The sequence below is a fragment of the Limanda limanda genome, chromosome 16 (genome assembly GCF_963576545.1).
Source record: "Limanda limanda chromosome 16, fLimLim1.1, whole genome shotgun sequence".
NCBI classification, from domain to species: Eukaryota; Metazoa; Chordata; class Actinopteri; order Pleuronectiformes; family Pleuronectidae; genus Limanda; species Limanda limanda.
In genome coordinates this window covers 23,046,813-23,064,875 of record NC_083651.1, presented here as the reverse complement: position 1 = coordinate 23,064,875, position 18,063 = coordinate 23,046,813, and the positions used below count along the sequence as shown (strand labels likewise).

At 44.7% G+C, this 18,063-nt stretch overlaps 2 protein-coding genes across 2 annotated transcripts; one reads left to right on the top strand and one right to left on the bottom strand.

The window, feature by feature from the left end:
- Positions 1–439: 439 nt before the first annotated feature.
- On the top strand, positions 440–3,865 carry LOC133021285 (FAST kinase domain-containing protein 3, mitochondrial-like). The gene is made up of 9 exons (XM_061088068.1): positions 440–1,252; positions 1,435–1,585; positions 1,708–1,895; positions 2,150–2,318; positions 2,574–2,659; positions 2,807–2,978; positions 3,136–3,205; positions 3,540–3,654; positions 3,767–3,865. The coding sequence occupies exons 1-9, from the start codon at positions 440–442 to the stop codon at positions 3,863–3,865; spliced, it is 1,863 nt and encodes a 620-aa protein (XP_060944051.1).
- A 1,666-nt stretch (positions 3,866–5,531) lies between these two features.
- Positions 5,532–17,463, bottom strand: cfap65 (cilia and flagella associated protein 65). Its single transcript, XM_061088067.1, has 34 exons — positions 17,383–17,463; positions 16,588–16,775; positions 16,340–16,442; positions 15,995–16,161; positions 15,613–15,821; positions 14,754–14,890; positions 14,437–14,662; positions 13,994–14,262; positions 13,714–13,902; positions 13,341–13,576; positions 13,050–13,209; positions 12,797–12,925; positions 12,408–12,659; positions 12,145–12,284; positions 11,945–12,029; positions 11,701–11,847; positions 11,239–11,398; positions 10,892–11,020; positions 10,561–10,774; positions 10,245–10,373; positions 9,909–9,999; positions 9,738–9,823; positions 9,469–9,535; positions 9,145–9,255; positions 8,681–8,872; positions 8,312–8,467; positions 8,016–8,159; positions 7,656–7,772; positions 7,379–7,516; positions 7,273–7,323; positions 6,935–7,146; positions 6,738–6,845; positions 5,712–6,050; positions 5,532–5,574 (listed from the first exon to the last, which is right to left on the bottom strand). The coding sequence occupies exons 1-34, from the start codon at positions 17,461–17,463 to the stop codon at positions 5,532–5,534; spliced, it is 5,205 nt and encodes a 1,734-aa protein (XP_060944050.1).
- Positions 17,464–18,063: the final 600 nt, after the last annotated feature.

Genomic DNA, 18,063 nt, shown 5'->3' with positions numbered 1-18,063 from the left:
CATAACGACCAGCCTGCAGTATGCACTTTGACCGGTTGGCGGCAGCACATGTAAACACATGGGTCGCTTACACAAGGCATCATGAGTGTTATGAAACGCTGAGGGTGAGTTCTGTAACAAGCTGCTGCTCCTGCACACAACCCGCTGCTTCTCTGACGGTAAGTCACTGTATCCATGTGCTACGTGAGTCGCTTTACGCACATGTTTACTTCAGCTGGGAGGATTTAAATCTGTTTTCATTGTGAAGTTGCTGTCATCCAGTTTTCACGTGTATCTGCTTCCTCTTCTTCTTCTGTGATGTGTTATGGTTTCCTGCATCTTTGTTTTACTGCAGCTGATGTGTTGATTTTGCAAAGTGATCCACATGATGCGTAAAAGTCCCTGACGATGTCTGTCCTTGTCTCGTACAGGAAGTCCCTGTTGCATCAGAGACATAACCATGAAGTCGGTGTCCTGCCTCTCCTCGTCAGTGAGAGCTGCGTGTCATCACACCTCAGCTTGCTCCTTATTGAATCCTTCTCTGGTTCGATCAGGGGGTCGATGCCCCAATGTGCCCGGCAGAGGGGTCGTGGTGCAACAACCTCGCGTAACAGGGGTGCGTCCTTATCACAGGATGAACTCAGCCCCTGTCCCCAGCCCAGTGTCCCTGAGAGGACACGACGTGCACCAGGTTGTGAGACGCACGCCCCCTGCAGCCGGTCCTCACCTGTCTCCATACAGACCCCACATCAAACAGCAGGACAGTGCAGCAGCAGGGGTCAGCATCCAGTCTCTGTTTGAAGGTGACGTGATCCCTGAGCTGTGCTCAAGACTGGCAGACTCCCCCAGCAAGGACAGGGCAGAGGGACTGGCCACCTTACTGGGAGCTTGTGCTGAGTTTGGCTTGGGAGCCCAGAGCCCTGTGGTCCAGCGACTCACACAGGAGTGCCTGCTGCTCCTCTGCAAGGGGGACATCGGGGTGGCCCAGCTCTGCCACCTGGGCGAGGTGGCCCACAAGCTGGAGGGGAGCAAGTCAGCGGTGGTGACGGAGGTCCTGAACTCCATGGCTGCGGCTGTAGAGGAGGACGCTGCGTCTCCTGATGAGGCCGTGAGGGTCTACGCCCTCCTGGCTCTGTGCTACGACCCTACCAGCCAGCGGCAGACCTTCCTGCTGTCCACTTTGCACAGACACACACAGAGGCTGGTCCACCGCCTGAAGGCCAGTCAAGTCAGTGAAGTCCTGCAGGCCCTGCTGAAGTTACAGCAGAGACAGGTAGGAAGAGCAGCTGCTGCTCAGCTTACTTCTCATTCAGCTCTTACTGACACATGTCAGAACAACACAAGCTCATTTAGATTCACCCCATAATAGTTTTGAATTAAATTATTAAATTATTATCAGAAATCTATACATACAGTTTATGACATAAGACTGATGCTAACGTTTTGTCTCCACAGAACATTTCCCTGGTGCTGAGGCTGATTCACAGAGCGTCACAGCTCTTCAGTGTTTTCAGCGATGATGAAATAATAAAGGTTCTGTCTGCCCTGATGATCCTGGGACAGCATCATGCAGAGCTCCTGGCGGCTATGGAGAAACACCTGCCAGGTGGGACTGACTTGTGTTCATTGGTTGTTTGACTCTGATTATGTTTCATTCTTCAAGTCTTTTTAGTTTTAGTAAACATTAATCATGAAGTGCTGGGCCTTGTTTGTGTGTGTTTGTGTTAGGGAGGCTGGGAGAGTGCGATCCAGAGCTGATCAGCACCGTCATGGAGTATTGTCTTCAAATGAGGTGCCGCTCCGAGCCCATCTTTGAGGCTGTGGCTGAGAACTTTGTGCGTCATGCCGAGAGACACACAACTCTTCAGATAGCCAAACAGACGGTCGCCATGGGGAGACTCAACTACCTGCCTCAGGTGCTGAACAAACCCAAACCCCACTTGAATGCATATCTCACTAACCACTCATCTCTTTGGATAAACTACAGCAGAGGTCTGTAAATGAACATGTATCATTGATGTATCGTGTGCAAGATGATTCAGAGAACTCACTGGTTTTAAAATATCTGACACATAAATTCATATTGTCTCCTCAAGTTAGGGCCAACACCTAAGTTTTACATCACCAGAGAAGAAGAGCACGTTGTAATGTTTCTCCCCTTCACCCTCAGTGTTCCAGTCAGATGTTCCAGAAGCTTGAGAGCATTCTATCAACAAGGTTCTCCCAGTTCCAGCCTCGCTCGCTGATAGAGGTGCTGCACGCCTGCATCCACCTGGAGCGCTTCCCGCTCAACTACACATCCCAAGTCTTCAATCCCTACTTCCTGCAGAGGCTACAAGGTAACGACAGGACTCGTATGAGAGAGACACTCTGTCAGGACAAACATTCACAAACACACTGTCTGTATGTGTTCATAGTATTTATACTAAGTTTAGTGGCGTACAAATCATAGTTGCTTTACTGTTTTCATAGATATATGCCACAAAAGCTACTGATATACAGCATGTGGCTGTTTAGCATGTCTGTGTATGAAATGTTATGTGTATGTAATGAGTAAATGTGTGTGATGTAACCTGTCCTTGTCTGTCCCACAGCACAGGGGGACCCACTGGACAGGAAGGCACTGGCACAACTGACCCAGCTCCATCTCTCCACCTCATTAGAGTGTAAACACTACTGCGTGAGCATCACACAGCTGAAGAAGGGTTCTTTATGGGGCCTATCCACTAAGATTACACTCCTGAATTAATAATAAGCAAGGGAGTTTCATTTTGTTTAAAAATTGAGTCAGCTAAGTGATAATTTTCCTCGATGTCCTCTTCTTCAGGGTCCCAAACTGCCTCCCTTCCTCCATGTGAACAAGTTCTCCTCTATGGACCAGGCCTTTGAGACACCGATGAACGGTCTCATGTACAAACTCATCAAAGGGCCACTCATCCGGCTGCTGGGGGGGAAGTTCTACTCAACCACAATCATAACTCCAAGTGGATACACTATAGGTAAAAACGGCTTTATTGGAACATTTAAATGTGAATCTCTTTTAAGATTCCATGCAATTGAATGAACAAAGTGGCTCATGAACCTAAATAAGCCACATGTTCCTTGTTGTTACTGGTGTACTCACAGATATGGTTTTGTTTCACTCTTCTTCCCAAGACGTGGAGATATGCCTGGATGAGGACGGGTATGTTCTGCCTCTTCCTCAGTGGGATCGCACTGACAGGAGGTAAGAGACTGGCTGCTGCAGTCACAGAAGTTCCTCTTAAACATACAACAAGTGGAAACTAGAGAGGCACTCAGTGGAGAGTTTACCTCCACCAAGGCCAAACTTAAATTTAATCAAGATGCATGAATTTGCACCCACTCAGATTATCAGTCTCCTTAATTTCATGCCATATTTCTTTTCTTCCCTTCCCTGGGAAATTGGTTAAAATGTCTAAAACACCCGATCTTGCAATGTCACATAATAATAATAAGACAGTCATATCCGAGCACAGCCCTCAAAGCACAAGCAGTGTAGTTGATGGATGAATGATATTATTATTTTGGTTCCATTGCAGGATGGCTCTGTGTTTAGACGGTAAAGCTCATTTCTGCAGCAACACACAGCACCTGCTGGGGAAGGAAGCCACAAAGAGGAGACACCTCCGCAGGATGGGCTATGAGGTGGTGCAGGTATGTGTTCATTACCAAACTGGGCTCTATTTTTACATATTCAACTTATTCACCCATAAACATCCTATTTTTTCATCTCCACTCCTCAACAACCCCTGTTCTTCTATAACAGATCCCTCACTTTGAACTGGAGAAGCTGAGAACTCAAAAGGAGCAGATCCAATATCTACAAAACAAGATCTTTCCCACCATTTTCAAGTTCAACCGCTGATGTCAGTCACCTCACAAGCTCAGCGCAGCTTCAACCAGAGCTTCTTCACTGACTTTTAATGGTTGATCAGTGTGTAACTGTACCAATCAACCAGCCTTGCAAAGGATGGGGCAGAAACATATCAGAAGATACAAGTTTTAGTGTCAAATGGCTTTTACACATTGGATTTAAAAGCCCAATCACCCAGATATAATTTAACTGAGTGATCTATTTTTTGTCATTTTTTGCCCTTAGGTTTTGTCATTTTATGAAACAAGCTGCCTTATTTTGAGCATCAAGGTAGAAAGGGTCTACTATCTTGAATCAAAGCTGTCTGCTCAGTGAAAGCAGAGACTGGATATGTGTTATTTTCCTCTATCAAAAGATTTTAAACAAAGATGAATAAAGTCCTAACTCAGCTTTTAACAGTGTGATCAGCTGGAAAACAACCTCCCTGACCATGAGTGACTGTACATCTTTGAATTGCACCTTATGACTGAGTGGAGCATTCATGTTATGGCTAAAGCTTCCTGACCGAACCACCAATTCAAGAAGCAATATCTTTGACAAATAACTTGATTATTTATGTTCTGCTATGACTTAATTATGTTGTTGAATGGAAGTGATAGTGATTTTTTATTGTGTAAATATTGTCAAACATTGTTATTGCTGCCATATTTGCCTTTGGACCTGTTGTACTGTTTGCACCTGTGTTTGTTGGGGAAGAAAAAAGGAGAATAAAATGATTAAACTCAAAATGAGACGTACAAATGTGTGACAAGGAATATGCTTAAATTTGATGTTTAAAGGTGGAACATAAATTGCCTCACTTCATGTTTTGGATCGGTGGTTTCATTTCAGAGATAAACTGTCAAAAAAAGGATGAATGTGTGACCGTGGCAGCTATTTATCAGACAGAATGAGAGCAGCACTGAGAAAAAGTGGAATCGTATTATATCTCAAAATTATTTTAGGTATTGGAGGAATAAATAGAAGTTTGCAGCATGTTGTTGGAAGCACTGTAAACAGTGATATACTAGTATACTACTACTATTGATATACTAGTATACAGTAGATCACTGTCAGGTCTGGGCTAATGAGGACATTTCTGCGGTGAAGGGGTCTTGCTGGTTTGTGGCTCCTGTTCTTCTGCTGGCAAGACGTTGTGTAGCAGCAGCTTGTGCTTGAGTCCTTAGGCTCTTGCGTCGCTTCCTTTTGGAAGGTTTGAGCAGTCGGCTTCAGGAAGGCCTGCTTGATGGTTGGAAGAGCTTGGTTAGGTAGAGGTACCTTCTCCTCCTGGAGAGGTGATAGGAAAGAGAGAGAACCCACTTCTCCCAGAGAAGTCAGAAAAGAGGGGGAACTGGGCTTTTATTGGCCCGGTGACCTCATGGGTCATGGGGCTCACAGTGACCAACAGTGGTTGAAAGTTGTGTCCAGGGGCAGGTTTTACAGCTAGGTGTGAAGATGAAGCACCCTGGGAGACCGAGTTCTGGAAGCTCTACTTTGTGTCCAGAGCAAAGAAGACATGCGGTCAGGCTTTGGCTACACACGTAGACCCAACTTTTGTTAACAAATAGTAGGTTCCAACAGAATTGTGGGAAATAATAACAATTTCAATGAAAACAATAAACAGACGGGTCTCTAGGATGTTGGGTAGATGGTGAAACTAAGTCCCCACTGTTTCCTTTTAGCTCTTCTCCTCAAACGTGGCTCTGGACGTCTTCCCGTTCCTGATGAAACACACATAATATTTAACTTCTGATTCATGCAAAGAAATTATGGAAAGAAGAACGGCTGCCAGAGCTACTGCAAGTGTGTGTGTGTGTGTGTGTGTGTGTGTGTGTGTGCACAATGAGTCTGTCTTCACCTGGTGGAAACAGGTGGCGAGATAACGCTTGGTTGTTCCCAGAGACGAAGCTCTCCTCTGACACCTTCCATCATCATGTTCTGGAAGGTGTTCCGCAAAACATCTTTGATCACGTCCACAGGCGCACAATCAGTGTGTTGTTTGTCCCGTGTTCCGAGCTGTGCCGTCCCTGCCCTGTCCACCGGGACCTCTGTGACCCCACTCGACTTAACTGGAGGTCGGGGGCAGGGAGAAGACGGGGGGCGGTCAGAGGGAGTGGCTTCTGACGGATAGTAGTCGACAGGCTTGCAGGCCAAGGTGAACAGAGACTGAACGAAGGCTGAATCATTGACTATGCTCCTGGAAAAGGAAGAGGGAGAAAAATTAATTAATACACACGGGTACATGATTTCTTGATTGCTATTTCAGACAGACAGACAGACAGACATTTGTGGGATTTATATCAATCAAACAAACATTATGTTTCCCCCATCTGTCCAATTTACTGGCTGGTTTGTCAAAAAGAAAAGAACACAAATACCAAACAAATGTCCACAAAACTTGGTAGAAAGATGGGACATGGGCCATGAAAGAACCCATCCAGGGGATCTGGACTCAGGGATGGACTTTTGGTGCAGACGCCATCTGATTGAACGTCTTTTTTAGTTTGGGTCTTGGATTTGCTGAACTTTACAGGAGGATGAATTTGATAATAATGAGGACTGTTATGTTTTGACTTGTATAAGGATCCTGTGTACATGAGCTCTTATTGCTTAGCGCCACTCTGGACACAACCGATCTTGTCTGATCTCGGAAGCTAAGCAGAGTCGGGCCTGGTTAGTACTTGGATAGGAGACCAAGTACTAACCAGGCTCAAATCAGTAGAGGGTGCTGTTGCTTCTCTAGTTCAGATGACAGGATAGAACAACTTAACTGATGTTTGAATTGATAACCCGTTACAAACCAGATTCTAGCTTGCACAAACTATCATGCTATACCAGACTGTGGGTGAAGATAATAATTATTTGAGTGTGATCAAGGTGTTACCATAGCAGAGTGGTGAGGATGTGCACAGAGGTTTCCTGTTCTGGGCTGTGTGATGGCAGCATCCCAGAAGTACCTGGAGGTTTCTGGGGCTCAACTGACTGGAGGCAACTGAGGAGGACACCGGAGACAAAGAAATTATTACGTCGGCATATATAAAAGATTTTAGTGATTTAAGCGGGTACAGTTAAATATGTTACCTATGAAACGTATTGAGCTGGTCAGGAAAGTGTGTGTTATACTCCAGGAGCCCATGGGAGTGTGCTGTGACCTCCAGATGCAGCAGAGCAGGCTGAGGTGGTTCAGGCTGTTTCGGTATTTTGACCATTTCTCTCTGTGCCCGCCGCTCGGCTCTCGAACACGTTGCACCTGCTGAGTCACAACCTCTACTGGCACAGATAGGAGGAAGAGTCTGGAGGGGAGAGAACATTCCACATAACGTTTGTTACATGTGTTTGTTCTGCACGTCGGTGAATTAAATTGATGATTAGGAAATTAATACACAGCAGGCTTTAAAATTACAGGAAATGAAGGTCACCTTATATTTCCTGAATGGTGAGTCTTTCCTTAATGATAATGCCACAGGCACCTGTAACAAGACAAAGAAAACCGTGACTACACGAAGGCTGTTCCATCTGAAGAGCAGCCTTATGGATCAGATCTCTTTGGCTTACTGAAAGATTCTTTTCAGTGATGGTGAATTCATCTCGCTCTTTCAGTCTCTCTACTTCCAGGAGCTGCAGAGCTTTTTGATATCGCGTCAGTGCGACTTCCTGAAAAAGCTGAGGTGGACGGAAGAGGAACAAACTGGTCATCTTGGAAAATGAAACTTAAAACTATAGTGCTCCAAAAAAAGTTCCCAGATGTAACACTTATTCAGCTTGATGCAACTTTACATCCACACTCTTATTACTGTGGTACCTGACAGATGAGGTCCAGTTGATAAACAGTGGGGTACTTGGTGGAAGTGAAGGTGACGACACAAAGAGTAACCTCCCCTGGACTCAGAATGCCTCGCTCGGGACGGATCTGCAGAACCTGACACAACGTACACACTCTCGTCAGCCCCTTATACTCGAATTCTGAACTGTAAAGACACCTGACTTAGTTTCAAGCTGATCATAGAAAAAAAAGATGACATCACAGCCATATGACACAAACATGGCTCACTGGAGTAATACAAGAACGGTGTAAGGTCTCATTTCTTGCTGACTATGTCTAACTTACACAGATACATAAAGGATTATACACAAGCTCCAAATGGAGGAAGTCTTCCTGTACCTGCTGGGCGCCCTGCTGGCGAAGGTCCCATGTGTAGTGGACAGTGTCTGTGCAAGACACATTGCTGAGGAAGAGGATCCTTGAGGTTTGTGAGCAGACAGGGATGTCGCCCAGTGAGACACGGTCTGCAGACAGAAAAACCAACTACACCACGAACACACACACACACAGACACAATGAGATGATGATGATGATGATGATACAAACAGCCTGAATGATCACAGTCCCATGAGGGACAAACCGGTGGGAACGAGCAGAATCCAATTGATTTGAAATTAAAAACATGAGGCTCTCACCTGTCCTGGGAACGGCAGCCTCTGGACACAGGGCGCAGATTCCTTAGTATCACTGCAGTTTAATGTGTTTGAGGAGTCCAGTGTTGTATCAGACCCACTTCCCTCAAACTGCACCAGTGTCGAGTCCCCATCCTGGATGTGGATAGGGACGTCCATCTAATGAAACACAAAATTGGAAACAATCAAAATTGCAAATGGGGATTGGACAGTCAGGGACAATGTGCCAAAAAGTAGAAATACTGTGGTATCTAGATATTTTCTTGATATTACAATATTTGGTGCCTACAGATAAAGCTGGATAAGCCACTACAACGGATTTGAAGGGACACTAGTAACAGGACAACAGAGATCAGACACAGTGCGACTCACATGGTACGTCTTAGCCTCCAGTGGAGAAAAGATCCATTCCAGGAGGGCCGTCTTCCCAGCAGGGACCTCTCCTTCGGGACTGAGGCAGCACAGCACCGGATGGTTAAAGTTGTCCATCTGTAGCTGGGACAGCACAGCGGTGTCCACCTCATAATGGACTGGCACTGAGCCCGCATTGTATATTACATACCCCTGCAGGACAGACACAGATTAACAAAAGCAGAGACACTTTGGATTCACTCATTTTTACAGAAGATTCAATTGTAATATCAACAAGCATTAAACTCCAAAAACAAATATATTTGAGCTGCAGGTTAAGTAGCTGGAGAAACCTGTGGAGGCTGTTCGACTGAATATAAGTTAACACATAAATATTGTAGCTATTAATCGTGATGTAACATGTATTTTAGTTCACAGTGAACAGGCCACTCAGACTAAATGTGAGAGAGAGATTGGACACAGACCTGTCTCGGGGGAATGCAGTCTCCAATAGTCATAGAGGTGAGGACGTGTCTTCTGAAGGGAAAGTGGAGATACGGTCTGTTTCTCTCCACTGTCATCCCCTTTAGGTTGAGCTGTGAAAACACAAGTATATGAAGGTAAAACCACGAAGAGTTCACCATCCATAGTAAATTAAGTGACTACTTTTCTACGACAGCTAAAGGACTAAAATAACTGAAAAAGCAGCGCCAATACTGCAACACAAGTCAAATAATACATGTCACAAAGGACTTTATTTAAAATGTGACAATATCAATAATGCACAGTTATCTAGAGTTGTGTCTCACCAAGATCTCTCTGCCGTTACAGAGTTTTAACACAACAGCAAACCGATTCATCCCAACCGAGTCATGACTGTGAAGGAAAAGGTACAAATTAATTTTTTACCACATAACTATTTTTTTCCAAATACCTAGAAGATATGCATTCTGCTAAAAATAAATATTTTGTATCACTTTATGGGGAATTGTATTCAATACATGCATGTAAAGCCTAATTGTTGTTGCCAATGTTACCAAACCACTCAACAGCCTTGTCTTGTTCTTCAATCTCTTACCTGTAGCTGAAGAGTACCGCCCTCTGCTGGCCAGGCTGCAAGGTTGCAGAACGAGGAGAAATGCTGAAAAGACGGTTCTCTTGAACCTGTTGAAAAGATTAAAATGATTAAGAGATATTTGAGCTTTGTCGCTGTATTTTGTAGGAAAAAAATATCTGCGCCTCAACTTACCTTCATCTGGGAGAGCTCAGTGCTGCTGAACACTCCTGTCTCTGTCCAGTAGTCCAACTCGATCTGCTGGTCCTCTGGAAACAAGAACGCCCTGATGGTGGAGAGCAAGAGCCGTGAATTATTCAACCAGGGGTCACTGGGACAGAGAAAATCTATTAAAAAGACCACTAACAAACTCTGCTTCACAGTCACCAGGAGTATGCAGGATGTTTACTCCATTACACTGAGCTTAATGCATAAATTAAATCATTTTTACAAACATGAAAATAACTTTAAATGCAGATATCTTCATTGTGGATGACTGTGTCCCCTTCGGTCTGTGGTTTGCTCACTCACCAGTCGACAGGGACGGAACCAGGGTTGTGAAACATCAGCCTGAAGGTTGAGGGCTCTGAACTGATGGGAGCGGCACTGAAGTTGAAATCCAACATGACTTTGGTGAAGAAGGAAGGACCACTGTGTAGACTGGGGATCAGAAGAGGAAACAAAGCAATGAAACACTCCATGACATAACAATGTACTGTATGTACAAGATCTCTATACTAAAAGTAACCCAAGAAATCTGTTTTACTGTTGTTTATTTATTTATAATCCTTTATGATAAGTCAAATTAACAGACAACTTCAGTGTTTTTCCAGATTCTGCTCCTCACCTGTGCTTGGTGGGGTTTCTATAAATGAGTTCTGCAGAGGAGGTGTTGGACAGCAGGTGCTGGTTGAGGCTGTCCAATGAGAACAGCTGCCAGAGATGCATCTTGCTGAGCGTGCCCAAATTCCCCCCACCGCACACATCGGTCACCTGCAGCGTGGGGAACACAGCCTTCGCTCGCACTTCACACACAGCCTTTGGAAGGGATGACTCTAACCCTGAGAAGAGAGATGAACACAGGAAGGGTGGAAGCAGTAAGTATTAATAAATAATAGGAAGCACGTGCAGGATATATTCAGGTCTGTAGAGTTCATGTTTGAGTGTCTTCTATCTACCACAGTCTGTCGTTGTCTGGTCGCTGATCTTCCACAGGTACTGGCCTCGTCTGTGGGGCCTGAACGTAGATTGCAGCAGCATCGTGCAGCGTGAGGCGATGATTCCTCTCTCACAGTCCAGCTGTAGAGCTAAAGGGGACAAATGTATTTAGTGTGAAACAGGCGTTCAACTTCTGTCTTGGTCTTGGTCAGCACTCTTTTTGTAACACCTACGCCAGAGAGGCTCAACAATAAGGATGTCTCATTGACCTTTCCAACATGTGCTCATGGTAAAATCCACGACTTGACGATGAACATCATGCATGTATACACAAACTGAACACAAAGAACATTGTAAATGAGAATACCACAAGGCTCAGGATCAGGGACGAGCTCCTCATCCAGAATTGTCTGCTCTACCGAGAGTTGAAAGGACACAGAACAGAGGCTGTTGTTCACCAGAGGTATTTCAAACGACCGGTAATTTCCAACCAGCGTCTCCTTCACATCCAGGATGGGTTTTTTTGCCTGGCGAGGAAACAAACATGCACAGGCTGCTTGGTTCTGTTCTCTTCACAGACAATTCATGTTCAAAATGTGAGCTGGACAGATATTCAAATTTTTGGTTGGTTTGTTTGTTTGCAAGTAAGATTACACAAAAATAATTAAAAAGATTGGGAAATTTCATGCAGCCTGTTTGAAGGTAAGTGGACTGTTGGGCCATGGTGGAGGTTTATTCTCTACTGATTGCCATTCTAGTTTAGAAAATTATTTGCAATTACAATACATACAAAAGCATGAATCTAAAAAAACAACAATGACAGTCCTACCTCTATGAAGCCTTTGGAGCCCGTTCCCTCCACTGTAAGTGTGAGGTGAGACTTGTGTGCTCCATCAGTCCGGCTCGGCCAGAAGAAGAGAGTAGGTTTGAGTGTGTAGGCTTTATTTGCCAGCGGACTGAAGGACCATGTCTGGATCTGTAATCAAAAGTAAAGAGGAAAACTGCTCAGAAAATGTTTTCAAAAAGTTGCAAAGTACTGTCTCCCTGCACCTTTGATTCTCTCAGTCTCTCACCAAGATCTCATTGGGATGGATCTCACCAGCATCTGGTTCAACAGAGATAAGCTCTTGGTCCCGCTTTCTAATGCTCCAATGAAACCTATCGTGAAGGACAATCAAAGACATTAACGATGCTGGGATAAGTCCGAACTACAAACAATACATTGACAAATACCAGAAATAACGGACTAGGCTAACAGCTCTGTAAAACTAACCGTAGAGGTAGAGGGCTGAGATTCCTGATGTGGTGGGGGCGTAGTGTTCGTGAGCCCACAGCTGTCGGCTGAACATATAAAATGCCTTCTCCTTCCAGAGACACACGCAGCTTCTCTATCACACTCACAACTGTCAGTTCCTAAAGGTGACAAGAGACAAAGACGCACAGATGGATAAACCTGCAGGAAGTGTGACTATCAGCGGTATTGTGAGTCTCAGTGGGAACCTCTGTATCCCTATGAAGTGCATGAAGTACCTTAACGGGTCGGTGCTTAGCTGCATTGAGCTGCAGCTTTAAACAGAACCCTTGTTTGGGACTCTCTACTGTGGGAGTCGATCTGAGGGTGAAGATTTGGTGAAGCCCGGGTTGGATCAGACCACAGTTCGGAATAACCGACACTGATTTGGCCAGGGCAGGGTTTGAGTTGAGGTCCAGACAGAAAGTGACGGGCAGTTCTCCACAGTTCTGGAGAAGAGCCGTCTGATAAGAAACAGCATTTATGCCCGGGAAGACCTATAACAAAGAAAACAAGGAGTTCCTAGAGTAGTGTTACAAAGTCCTTCTGTATTGATTTCATGGTATAGTTTATGTTGGACAAATACGAATACACAGAAAAAGATGAGAAGAGGGGTGTTGTGCTCATGTCTCACCACTTGAGGGGGCTTCAGAGAGCAGCATGGGAGGAAGTGCTCTTTGCCAGCAGAGAAGGAGTGACCGATGACTCTCACTGTCACACACCAGGGCGGACACAGCACTTGCAGACCGAAGTGACGCTCATCCTGGCGCATCAAGATTGTGAGGGCAAAGCATAAGTCAAACTTTAAAGAACATATAAACTCACAAAAGCATATTTTTTCGTTATGATGGACATTTACTGTAGCATAGAATATATATTTTCAGTACCATTTTATAGAATGCAAAGCACTCAAGTTGCGCTCCGTGCAAAGCGTTGAGCGGCTTGGGGTCATAGGTCACTCTGAATGAGGTGGACTTCAGTGGAGCCAGGTCACATGACGAGGGAGAGACAGTAAATTGAGAGTCTTGGGCATCGGTCCACACCAGGCTGGAAGAGAAACCAGGCCGAGCAGGGAAAACCGTAAAACAGTTATTCTCAGTCAAGTTTCACACAGATTAAAGATATGTATGTTGGTAATGTAGTATTTTGAAGCTACAGTCCGAGGCAGGAAGTCGTACCAGAGTTTCCCGCTTGTGTAGTTGGTGATGGAGACCGACTGAGAAGAAGAGGATGAAGTTGACAAGAAGGAGGAGGAAATTTTGTGATTAAATAGCAGGTCTCTGGGCGACACAGACACGTGTGGAGACGATGTCGAAATGGAGGAGACGGGATCTTTGCCCCCCAAGCTAAACTGGTAGAATTCCTCCATGGGAGTTTTCTGCACAACGGCAGAACTGTCTGGTCTTTGATTCGGCTGCAAGAAGACGACACAGAAAGGGAGTCAGAGTCACAGAGACACGAATAAACCTAAACTCTGCCCTCTACTAGTCACATCTGTTACTTCAAGACATTTAAATACACACATCTGCATATCTGTCAGTGGCACGTTACCTCCTCCAGGGTGCAGTGTTGATCCTGCTGATCTGCACTGCGTTCTCGCTCCATGGCACCGCGAGTGTTCTGTGGGATCTGTCTGCGGTTCCAGTAAAGCTTGTACAAAACCAGGTGTTCAGGTTTCAGTATGGCTGGTTTCTGGAGCTCTGAGTGACAGGTTCCAATCAGGTCAAGAAACAGATGGTCCTAGAGGGAGGATCAGGTAGATAGAGAGGTGGTCTTGATTATTCTTCTGTCTGTGTTCTGAGTGTGTATCCAGCTGCATGTTGGTTCTTACCCGGTGCAGTACGACACATGGCACTCTCCTGTGGTGTGCAATGGGCTGTGTGGGCCTGTAGACTGCCGTCAGACTGGTTTGGCTGTGTGGCTGAACAGTGCCACTTGCAGGCTGGATACTGAACACACTATGCCCACTACAGTCAAGGTCCCATTGATATACGCCCTCGACAGAAGAAGAATTAACCAGGTCCACTGTTTGTGTGCATGCTTCTCCATCGTCAACGCAGCCAAAGTCCAACACAGAGGCGGTCAGTGAAAGTTTAGGACCTGGTGACAAAATTAAATATTTGTATTAATTTGTATGTACTTCTGAGTTCTGTGTTTAAAATGTTCTTCCTGTTTGATTTTTAAGAAGTTACAGTATACACTTATGTGGCACACATTTATCTGTCTTCTCTAAACAATGTATTTTTCAATTGTGTATTATTGTGGGTCCCTTACCTATACAGCTTCCAGTGAGTTTAAGGTGGTCTTCATTAAGTGCCCCTCTGCATTTGAGCGATAGGTACTCAATCGAAACAGTGTCCACCACAGCAGGAGAAAAGGTGACAGTAGCTCGTAGGGATCCACCGGGCGCCACTTCACCCCCGGTGACATCACAGAGGAATTCTGACCCCAACAACGGCACTCCGCCGGATAGACGTGACAGAGAGAAAGATGAGGTTACCTGGACAAGGGAGTGAAAGAAGGGATGAGGGGGGGTTGGAAGGTCACAAAGTGTGGAAACCTACATTGGTGCATCTGTGTGTACTACTCACACCAGAGGGGTTGAAGATATCTAAGTGTTTCTGCAAACTTTGGCCAACAGCCAGAGAACCAAATTGCAGCACTGAAGCCTCCTGCTCTTTCTCTTCTTTGGCTGCGGGATTTCTCAGCTGGAGATATGGGTATTTGCCTAAAAGAAGAGGCAAGGCAAATTCCTAGTAAGCAAGTATTCGTTCCTGCATCCCAAGTGGTTCACATATTGTCAACATATTCAAAATGAAGCTGTAAATACAACTATGGAAAGGGTACAGCACAACATAAACTTGATGGTGCACCCACTGTCTAGCATGTGAGCCCATTGTCTATTCATGTCTTGCAGAAGCTGATCCTGAGGTCACCTGAACTCTTTAGTGACCTTTGCTGCACTCTGGTTGAACTCTGTTTATCCTTTGTTCGAACATCCAGGCTGACTGACAAAACAGCATACATAACACTATTTCCTCTCCAACACATTCAGGATGCAGCCTATAAGTCACAACTTGTCTCAGAATCTCGTTTATTGACTGATTTCCACCAAGATAGATACAAGACATTTTCATAAGCATGCAGGTCTTGTTTATTTTATCAGTTTTACATTACTGGTGCAACCACCCAGCCATCGCATTGAAAACAAGTTGCAGTCTAATGCATTGATTTACATTGTGTAGTTAAGCCCATCCAATAATAGTTATGTCACGAATTATGCTCCCAAGTATTTGTTTAGGTAAAGATGATATAGTTTGTGTTTCACACATCTACCTCTGTTGTTAAAGATAGCAAGTTCAATTCATTCAAATCAATTCAACCACACACAACACAATCTATGCATCTATTATACTTATCAAGTCCTGTCTGAGCTATAAATTCAAATACCTAATCCCTGCAGCAGCACAGTGCAGCAGCTCTCTGCCTTGTCCTCTTCCTCTCCAAACCTGCAGTAAACCCGCTGCCGGTGCACCAGTGCCTCTTGTGGCCGGAACACCACACTGATGTGACACTCCTGACCCGGCTTCAACTGCCCGTGGTCAGGGCTAAACTCGAACGGTGCCCCACAATCCCACTTGAAGTAAGTGTGGATAGTACTGGGAGAAGAGGAGAGTGCAGAAAATGGGTGAGACACAAAATAAGAAGAGCAGTGTAAGGGATTCATGTAAAAGAGAAAAATAAAGTGCAAGAAAAAAATATAATCGATTTCAATAAAAATGTAGTTTCCCTAAACACACACACATATCTACAGACATATTAATATACGTACCTTGTATTTTTGACTGGGAAAGTGATATGTGAGGAGTTTTGAACAGCACAAACTGGCAGCAGCACAGAGTCAGGAACCTCGAGGGCAAGCCGGGGAATGATGGCCCGGAGCCGAACTACCACGCTGCCCTCTTTACACTGAAACCCAATGCTGTCCTCATACTCATACTGTCCGGGGAAAGTTGAACAGAAACAAACAGACAAGAAAGGGGCCTTGAGATCATTGAACATCCTCGATGGTGAGCCGACAAAGTTGATTATGAGGTCTGCGATTCAAGAATATCAGGAATAATTCATCGGATATCAAAGTCACAGCCAGAATATATGTACAAATTTGGTAGATTACCCTCTCTAGTGGTCTGAAGGTGATTAGGATGGAGAAAGACAACCCTGGGCTGAGAAAGATTATCTTGGGACAGAGGATGGTGAAGAACTTGGTCTCCGGAGGCCTGTCAGGGGACAAACGGGTTTGAGTTAGCCAGAGGATTCTAATCAAATCTCTGGTGTTCACACTATCTTCACAGCACATAATGCATGTGTCTGTGTGAAGCTTATATGTGTATACAGGGGTGTGTCTGTGTGCGTTTGTGAGACCTCAGGTGTAGCCTCTGTATCTTATTATGAGTGTTCTTTAACACTAATGTTTTGGTGGAGTCCTTTCCCTGGTCCCAGTCCTCCCAGAGCAGCTCTGGCCTTGAATCCAATCCTAAGAAGCTGGTTTTCCTGCTGGAAATACGTCGCTGGCGGTCCTCTCCCTGTTGTCTGAGGTGATCCATAGGATTCTGCCAGGTGGGGAATGCAAAACATTAGAATTTTGGAAAAATAAAAGAGATAAATGACTTTTTATATAGACTCATAGTATAATAGATGAAATTACGTAAGTATTTAATGCTCACTGTAGAGCTCAAACATCCATTATATCGTGGAACCGACCAGTAGGAATGGATGAGATCAGACATTAATAAATCTGCATATTTTGTGCCTATGTTCCATTACGTCAGCAACAACTGAAGATTAATGCACAACTGAACATGTCAGTGTTATTACAGTGCTGGTGAGTACACACTGGCTATTGAGAAACACTGTAGCCCTCCTGTTTACGGACATTTAAAATAAACGAATATTTACTTCATTTATCTAACTTTTTGATAAACATTTATGGTCCATATTACCTAAAGTGGTCCCTGTATTAGCAAACTACCTATTTATTTATGTTATTATATAAGTCATAAACAGACAGAGAGGAAAGACGAAGACAGATTTATGATAAATCAACTGTAGTGGCTCATTAAGGGGAAACAAAGTAATCAAATATAAAACACAGGTTCAGATTCACTTGAATAAACATCTGGTATAAAGTTTTTGACCAAACAGCTTCTCGTCAGTCACCTTGGTGTCCTCTCCAGCGGTGGGGGGGTTCCATGGGGCACCTGGACCCTGGAGGTCTGGACCTCGAGCCTCGGCCAACATGTCTGTGGAGAGAGAGACGATCAGAAACCATGGAGCTCAGCTGTCAGGTAAGCATTTGTAAGTTCACACAAACTTACGTCACTGTAAACAGCTGGTCTCATTCTTACCTTCTTTTAAACGTCAGACAATAAAGTCTGACAACTTCGTTTCTGCTTTTCAATACGAAACCACACCGATAGCAGCAGGTTGGCTCAGTGAGGGAAAGCTCAAGTCGAGGCAGCGGCAGCTCCTAGAGACACTTCCGGTGTCAACATGAACTGCCACTGATGAGAAGCTGCCTTTGAGGCCACGCTGTTTAAAGGGAGCTGCCTTTGATGCCCACGCTGGTTGGCATCTGCCTCTGTTGCCACACTGCTTGGAGGCAGTGTCAGTGATTGGGAATGTTAATATAATATGAGCTGCAGTAACAGACACAGCAGGTTTTACATGAGTCAAAGACAGCAAAGGTATTATAGTAAGGACTGGGTTAAAGTGACTTTGATATTAAAAGATCTTTGAAGTTCACAAGGCACGACCATTAATTGGCTAATTAAACATTAACAACAGCTTCTCACCATCATCATTTCAGACAGGGGAGAAAAGTCATAGCAAATCTGAGTC